Source organism: Trachurus trachurus (genome assembly GCF_905171665.1).
Source record: "Trachurus trachurus genome assembly, chromosome: 6".
Lineage (NCBI taxonomy): Eukaryota > Metazoa > Chordata > Actinopteri > Carangiformes > Carangidae > Trachurus > Trachurus trachurus.
In genome coordinates this window covers 24786888-24795663 of record NC_139897.1, presented here as the reverse complement: position 1 = coordinate 24795663, position 8776 = coordinate 24786888, and the positions used below count along the sequence as shown (strand labels likewise).

General features: G+C 40.6%; 1 protein-coding gene across 1 annotated transcript; it reads right to left on the bottom strand.

Annotated features, from left to right (window-relative positions):
- Positions 1-514: 514 nt before the first annotated feature.
- bbs2 (Bardet-Biedl syndrome 2) lies at positions 515-7763 on the bottom strand (the record flags this gene model as incomplete). The annotated part of the gene is made up of 18 exons (XM_083974509.1): positions 7671-7763; positions 6971-7110; positions 5997-6224; positions 5746-5871; positions 5342-5404; positions 5129-5206; positions 4867-4971; positions 4552-4638; positions 4286-4421; positions 3977-4116; positions 3568-3697; positions 3293-3464; positions 3036-3165; positions 2753-2872; positions 2167-2304; positions 1832-1944; positions 1421-1569; positions 515-621 (listed from the first exon to the last, which is right to left on the bottom strand). Exons 2-18 carry the CDS (start codon positions 7085-7087, stop codon positions 515-517), a joined length of 2139 nt encoding a protein of 712 aa, XP_083830635.1. The 5' UTR covers positions 7088-7110; positions 7671-7763.
- Between the last annotated feature and the right edge of the window lie 1013 nt (positions 7764-8776).

The window sequence follows — 8776 nt, the reverse complement described above, 5'->3', positions numbered from 1 at the left end:
ACCGTTTAGATCAGTGAATTGATTACCGGTACTTTAAAGCATCACTCTGCAAACCGTATATGCACTGGTGCGTTTAAGCAACGGTTTTTGGTCAAAGTCTCCCTTTCCTGTTTTTGGTCCAGCTGAACTCTCTAAACAGTTACATCACTCCTACACTAACTTTGACTCTAGCTAAGGTGGACGGCACAAAAAAAAAAAGTCAGCTCCTCCACAACGGCCACAGAGCAACACTGAGATGGATGACAGTGCCTCAGGCCTGTGGTCAGCACTTTTACTTCTGACGCTGCAGAATGTCAAGTTTTACAAGGAGCCGGTGCCGAATGTTGCTGCCAGGCTGTTGCTTAAAACTGAGTCATGGAAGAAAAAAAAAAGATGGATTAAGGCTACAACAGTGTCCCCCCCCTTTCCAGAGTCCTAGTGTCTTCTGCTTTTAAGTCCACACATATTTACTGTGTTCACAACAAGCGTCTCTCCGTTTCGTTCTGTTCTGTTGGTCGGTTCCTGTGTCCCTGTCTCAGGAGGACGCAGTGCCGGCTCTCATGATCCTGAAGAGTGAGTTGATGTTATTGCTTTTGATGGCGTCTCGACAGGCGGAGATCACCTGGTTCTTGGGCTTACCCACTGTAAAAAAAAAGGTTAAAGAAGAGAGATAAATAGAGAGAGATTAGGAGGTGACAAGACAGGTATGTAAGATGTAACGACACATAAAAGCTGATGAGCGAAATCATTTCTAAGCTTCAAAGCTAGTCTGCTCATTGCCAAATGTTGCTCAAACCAGGATTAATGTGTCAGGTCTTGTTTCCTCTTAAGTTTTACCCCACATCCTTTATTATTGTTGAATACATGTTATTAATGGGAATTTGTTCCTTCTTGTTCTTTTTCTCCTTCTGCCACAGGAAAAAGCCACAGTTTTAAATGTCTCCCAGTTCGACTCAAAGTTTTTCTCCAGTTCTTCTCCTCCTGGGTGAGGGATCCCTCCTCTGTTGCTCACCCTGAGGTTTCTCCATTGTTTTCCCTGTTAAAAGGGTTTTGTTGGGAGTTTTTCCTCAGTCCATGTGAGGGTCTAAGGGCAGAGGATGTTGTCATGATGCTGTGTAAAGCCCTTTGAGACAAACTGTTTGTAAGAACGGGCTATACACATAAAACTGCCTTGCCTTGCCTTCAGAGTCAGATTTGGAGACGACTTGTAAAATGACAACACGTGGTCACAAGTGTTGTTTCCTGTCAAAACTCTCTTCACTCCCTCTCACTTCACTAACTACATGTTGTTATGCTGCCAAAAATAGCTACAGACAATCAGCCACACTCAAACACACTGAGAAACATTTAACTGACGACAATACGTATTGCACACAAGGTTCATTAGATGCTGAAACAAACGTCTAATGAACCACACACACATCCACACACACGGGCTTACCTCGGAGTCTACCAGCCCGCTGTATGGCCTGGTTGACTGACTTGAGACAGGCCAGTAGGGCATTGTGGTTGTTAGAGCGAATCTTATACTCGTTGATGAGATCCCTGTTTAGATCATACAGCTCTCTGTAACGCTTCTTTGTGTTCATCCTACAGGAAACAGACAAGAAGAGAAGACATGAGGAAAAATTACAATTCAGTTTTTTCCTGTTTGTTTCTGCAAAAGAAAAACTAACACTCTTGTTATCAATCCATGGTGAAATATATACAGTTTATGTTCTTAATGTTATTTTGATCCAGATGTCACTAGTTGACATATTTGGTGGAACTTGATGCCTTGATTTGGGGGAGATGATGTCTCTTTTCTATGAAGTGTTCTAGGAGATGAGGGGATTAGGTTGTGGTAACTCACATGTCACCCATAAGACGAGCATCCTCTGCTTGCACCAGCATGTTCCTGATGTAGTTGGAGTGGTCGGCCATGGCTGCAGTCAACTTCTGATGGACCGAGTGGAACTCATCCACCTAGCAAACAGATGTTTAACAGCCAACATTAATACACCACAGAGGCAGGGATTTAAGTTCTGGTTTACTAAACAAACAGGTCATGACAGACTCAACACAGCACGCGCACAGCTCACAGCGTTTTACACGGGATTCCCTGATAAACATGTGTTTCACTGTTTAAGTGGAATAAGAAGCATAAATTGTCTGACAGAACAGACTTCAAACCAAATGAAGCCAAACCTCGGTAAGTGTCGTGCGCAGCTCCTCAAAGTATACTGGGAAATCTGCTTCTGCTGACAGGTCCTCTATTGCCAAGAAGGAGGCCAGTGATTGGACCAGATCTCCAGCCAGGTCGATGTCATCAGTTTTCAGAGTGATCTGATTGGACGGATTGGGAATTAATTATGTAACCGAGTGATTTCAGTCGATTTAACTGCTGTAACTGATAAGTGTGACTTTATGCTTACAGACTAATCATGGAAATCTTAGAAAAGTCTCAGAGGAATTTCATAATGTGCATGGAATAATTTGATTCTTCTGCTACAGCATGATAAGAGGAATTCATGACTCAAGTGACCTGATTATTGTTAAAACAGATATATAATGAGAACATTAAGCACAAGTTTTTTTTAAGTAGACATGTTTAGTTTCCAAATAAATGAAATCACAGTGACTTTATTGATGTAAGTTGATCCATGAAGTACATGAAGTACATTAACTTTCTTGGGAATTTAAAGTTCACATCATTGTGAACATGTTTTAAAAAAGCTATAATGTGTCAAAAAAAAAAACCGTAAACACATCATTATTGCGTCCTTGTGTGTACCTGTCCGTTGCTGGCCATGCTGATGGACAACAGTCCCCCTCCCCTTAGTGAGCTAAAGGTGACATCAGGACTGTCCACTCCCTCTGGAAGCAGGAAGTTCTGATTCAGCCACATCACCACCTGCATCCACAAAGAAAAATTACACAAATAAATTAGGTTGGAAATGAATGAATCAATGAATACAAAATAAATAAAACTTGGCAAGAGAATGCCTTCAACATAGATCGGCAGTGATCAGAATCACTCCGTCTATCGTTCTCAGAGAGACAGTGTTGCAGCCTACCCGCTGTGGTCGGTCACTGATGCTGAAGGTGACCACTCCAGTGGGCGGATCGGCCGAGGAGTCAAAGTTGACGTCGTACATGGAGAAACGAGGCAGCTGACGAGTGATTTCAAACACGTGGAACTGTGTGCTGGAGAAGAAAAGAAGGCAGAGGAGACAAACTAGTGTTGTTAATTGATTGGGGAGAAAGTTTGAATTATTATAATCTTTTAAAGCCCAGTATGCCATGAGTTTGTTTGCTAGTGGGCAAGTTGTACCTAGTTTTCCCTCCAACAAAGGCTTTGATGTGCAGATCCACTGGTATGTCTTTTGGGGGAACGATGGGAACGCGGACGCAGCCTGACAGGTTCTGGGCACTGGGATGCACAACATGGCTCTCGCCCTCAAATATTCCCTCAGCAAAGATGAGCACGGCACGGATGATTGTCTCTGTACGGGATAAAGCAGAGATTCAAGCATTAATATTATCATTTGTATTCAGCACATGAATGATGGGCTTAACATTATCAGCTCAACTGCTACAACGCTGTACCATTTGGAGTTGAAATGCTGAGCTCCACATGAGCCTTCTGGGCCTCCGTAGCAGGTCTCACTGACAGTGCTGTCTGTAGCTGGGTGTTGGCTGGTATGACACCCATCCCACTGTTTGTCTCTGACACACCCTGAAAAAATTGTTTAACAGTTTGTGTTAAATGTTATGTTGCACAAACACAATAATAGCCTGTCTACTGTCGGTTATGAATCCTGTGATCATCTATATGAAGTCCGCCATCTCTGAGGTGAACAGGGAAGTGGCAAAAATGATGAATGAAATTAGAAAGGGAAAAAAAAAAGCTGAGCAGAGAGAGATTCAGAGAGATCACACCTCAGGAAAAAATAGCTGGATGGAGGAGAAATGGAGAGCATAATCTGTACAAATACATGAATATAAATAAATGTACCTTGGCGTTCTCTTCATAGTTACGTAGCTCAAGCAGCAGATTCTGTCTGCGCTGGCTGAGCTCTCTAATCAGGTCCTGCTCAGCACTGGTGTCCATGAGATTTCCTTTTAGGTCCTTACTGGCTGGCAGGTAACCACGGACTACAGGATACACACATTGACAACAATGATAACACCATAAAGCTCAAAAAGACATTCTCTCAAATCACGTCTAGTATGTGTGCAGTCTATTTGAGTATACAGTATAAATAAATGTCTTATATATAAAAACCACAAAAATGTAACTACATTGGTCCAGAATACAACATACCCTCTCCCTCTATGGAAGTGCAGATCAGTTGTTTCTGTCCATCCAACCTGTAGTCTCCCTCCACCACTCCTGCCACGGATGAGGAGAGGTTGTCTTTGAAAATGACCTCACCTGTACGGTCGCTACGAGCATCAATCTGCAACAACAAAAAAAGAATGTGATCAAAAAATGAAGTACAGCAGGAAAAACTGCAGAAATCACTCAAAAATATTATTATGAATAAGAGCTTGTTCCTAGACTCCAGGCCTGTTAAGTTGTGTGCTTACCTTTCCATTAGACCATCCAGTAATAAGCTCCACAACTCCATCAGCATTCAGGTCAAAGGCATGGATGCTCATTGCATGATTCTTAGACTGAAAACACAGCATTACATAGTATATTGAAAGATTGTCATTGTTAATCAGCCATTATTGAAATATTTAAGGTATCATATGCCAGATAAGTATTATGATAATACAATTTACAAGGGAGGATTTCAGTATAAAAAGCTACAGAAAATGTAACACATACAGTAGTGTTTATGCTTATTTGTCTATAAAGGCTAGGTCATCATGTCCAAAAATACATTATCACTGTGGTACCTTGATCCTCCAGTAGCGAGCAGTGCGGTCATAGACTCCAACAGTGCCATTAGCCAGGGCATAGCCAAATCTGCTGCCATGCATATGGCACAATGATGTTACTGTCTGGATGAAGAAAGACAGAGAGGGTCATACCAGTGCAATGTCCACAACAGTTGCTTTTCCATTACTGCCTGCTCTTAAAAAAATCCCTCCCTCAATTTAGCATAATTAAAAAACACAACTTAGTCAAAGTAAATTAATTTACTTTCCACTCATTTACCTCATTTTCAGTCATCTCAGACACAAGCTCGTCCTCTTTGAACACCCTGATGTCAAAGTCCTCAGATCCAACCAGAAGCTATAAACATAAATTTCATTTAACATGTGTGAATAGTGAGTTGTTGACGACAGGAGACAGACTGAAGGGAAGCAATAAAACCTGCTGCAGACACACACACAGCATTTCTTAGACTGCTAGCAGGTCAGGACTTACCTCATTCTTCCCATCCCCGGTGAAGTCACAGAGCACTAGAGACCTGACATTATCTCCAGTTACCTAAGAACAAGATACTTCATGATTACAATTCACAGAAATGTTGATCCAAATGACAACAACCTTTTACAGGGCCTGAAATCAATCACAGCACAGTCTTATGTATAAATGAATTTGCCTGATAATTAAAAATTATATCATGAATCCACCCTGTATGTGGTTGAATTATGGTTCATAATACAAAAGTATGAAGATATATAGCATGCGACTAGTTCATGATAAAGGATAACTAACTAACTCCAATGTTCAGATTTATATTAAACACTTAATTGCTCATGTATGACACTTAAAGATAAGACAAACTGAAGTGTAGTCTGACTTCAAAGTATGATGTTAGTTCTTACGGTCCAAAAGTGGTCATTGCCCTCATAGTCAAAGCCTTGCAAGGCACAGTTCCCTCCAATGATGGCAAGAGGAGAAGCAATGTCCCCAAGTTTCCCCAACACGATAGCATTGGCCCCATCAGTCACCTACAAATGGAAACAAGGTGTTAAAGCCAAACAATGCTCATACATAAAGCACTGTCCATTTTCCTGTTTTTATCAGCCCAAAGTTTTCCCTTTCCCTGTTGATCCTAACTGCCTAACTAACTCACCTCTCTGTAGAATACATCAGCATTGTCATGGACATCGTAGGCCAGCAGATTGGTTTGGGAACCCACTAATAACGTGTCCCCGGTGGTGTTTGGCCCAAGTTGTCCTGCTGTTAGACAAGTGACGGCCTGGTTGATGTTGAGCAGCGAGATGTCAGAGTCCTGGGTGCTCTGACTGAGCCGGTGGGCCACAGGCCTCTGACCACGAGCATGAGGGTTGTGAATGAAAACCTTTTTAAAGAGACAGAGAAGAGGGCATGAGGTAAACATGTATTAATTAATACACTATACTCACAAAAAGTTAGGGATATTTGACAAGAATATCCCTATAAAAAGTTCATGCTACAGTGATATTCTATCATGAAAGCAGGCCTTTTAAGTAGAAGTCAAAGTGTTGTCTTGGTCTGATGATGTCAACATTTGAACATCGTGGAGAGGAGAGGGAGAGAGAAGAGGACCGTATACAAATTGCCATTGAACCAGAACATTTAGTGGTTCAATGACAACTGAACCACTAAATCAGACGGTGCTTGTGATTTTTGTGGTTAATCACCTTGTTAGAGAACAGCATGTTATTCAATAAGTACTGAAACATTGAACAAGTTGGCATTCAAAAGTTTAGAGAAGGTTAAATTACGGTCACCTGTAAAGGTTATACTGTAGTGCATTTTAGGTGCATTCTGAAATTTAATCCAAAAGCCAAACATCCTTAACTTTTTTGTGAGTAGTGTATATTGATTAATTCTTTAAGTCTAAACAAAATGTGGGGAAGTATTGCAAATTGAGGGAAGTCGGAAGAATATGTGAGTAAGGGTCATTCACTTTCTGCAATGTTTATCACAAGGCCACAAAAACATGCATGGGATTTTTAAACTAAACACCGGGAAATAAACCACATGATGACTTTTTGGTCACTATGTTCATTCATTTATGTTGTGTAGGCACAATGAACATGTTACTGTAATAGTCTCACTCACCTTTCCAGCCTGTGTGGCTGCAGTAAGGCATGGGTGCACTCCATCAAATTTCCCAATAGTCACCATGCGAGGGTTAATCTTGTGGTTCAGCTTCAGCGTGAATATGGGGACCAACATGGTGCTGCCTGCTGTAATATATCCTTAACCAGACGTGATCAAACAAGAAGACAGACAGACAGACAGAACGGGGTTATTCATTACTCCAGCTCATTTCTTTTAGTCGATTTCAAGACTGACAAATCCTGCGCATAAGTAAAGAAGGCTTCCGTGCTCATGGTCTGAAGTGACAATGCGTGATTTTGCCACACTAATGTAATTACAGGCTTTACCCCCAGTGGTGAGTTCTGTTGCCTAGCAACAAAGAGTGGCAAGCTAAAGCTTCTCGGCTAGCTAATCTCCCTGTCGTTTACTGAACAAGAATGCAAATAATACCACAAAACAGACACCACGTGCGGCTTTTAAAACATATTATATGTTTTATATCACTACCAGCTAGGATACACTATTTATTTTTATTTTTAAAAAAGAAAAATCGTTTATATCTGATTACATTGCCTTTCAAGCCTAGCTTAACTAAGTTAGGTAACATTAACGTTGCTGGCTTCCGTGTTTCCGGAAACAACTCCAAACTACCGACGACTCTAAGAAACAAAACACAACAAAACAAGATCACGTTTTTTTTTTTAGAGAATATCCTCACCTGGTCCCCTCCTCAGCTGCAACTGCTAGGTTTTGTGCTAATAAGCTAGCAAGCTAATAAGCTAGCTGGGTGCCAAGGCAACGTAGCGACAGGTCACCGCTGATTCCCTGACAACAACCTCTTCCTGTCTGCACCTTTCAAAATAAAAGAGTTTAGAGGAGCAAGTGGGAAAAACACCCTTTCATCTATTGACATGGTTACTTCAAATATAAAAGAAACATGTAAATCAAATGGTTTGCAACTTATACCTGATAATAACAGCCATCAGACTCTTTAGCATAATAAGAGTTGCACACCTGCACTTGTACATTACATTACATTGCACAATTGTTCATCCTGCAACTGAATTACTGTAAATAGCCTATATTTTATGTCTCCTTATACAGATTTTGTTACTGTATCCTAATATGATTGCTACTAGCCTATGTTATTTTATAATAATAGCTAATTATTTTATCAGTGTTTTCCATTCTTTTCTATTTGAGTTGTGACAAAATAATTTCCTGCAAAGGATTTAAAAAGTAGCCTACTATTCTATTCTATTCTATTCTATTCTATTGTAATTAATTGTTACCACAGACTGTAACAAAACAGACTTGTTACAGGTTAAACTACTCTTCACCATGACTGTAATCACAAAGGGGACAAAATTTATCAAATGTCTTCCATTTATTCAGTGGTGTAGTACTTCCATCACTAAATAAGTTATGGTGGTCAATAGGTCAAAACGGACACCAATGCTGATTATTATCATCACCATCACTTGTCTGTTCTTCAACTACAGCTGTTTACATCTGTATATTTCTTTTCTTTGCCACTGCAACCTGTAATTGAAAGTTGTGATGTGGCAATTTAGAGCTCCATATTTTGTCTGATCCAACAGCACCCCCTTGTGATGATATTTACATTTGTGCAATTCCTGCCAATTCAGCAATCACACTAAAATCCCCCTTGATCTTCATTTTGTGAGCTCAGTATCATTATCATTATTCCATTAACTGTTCCATGGAGCTACTGACTCCATCCAAACGACTGACTGACACAGTCACACAGATATAAATAAGATCAATAGACAGCGCTGTTGGACTAGGTGACATATGGAGCCC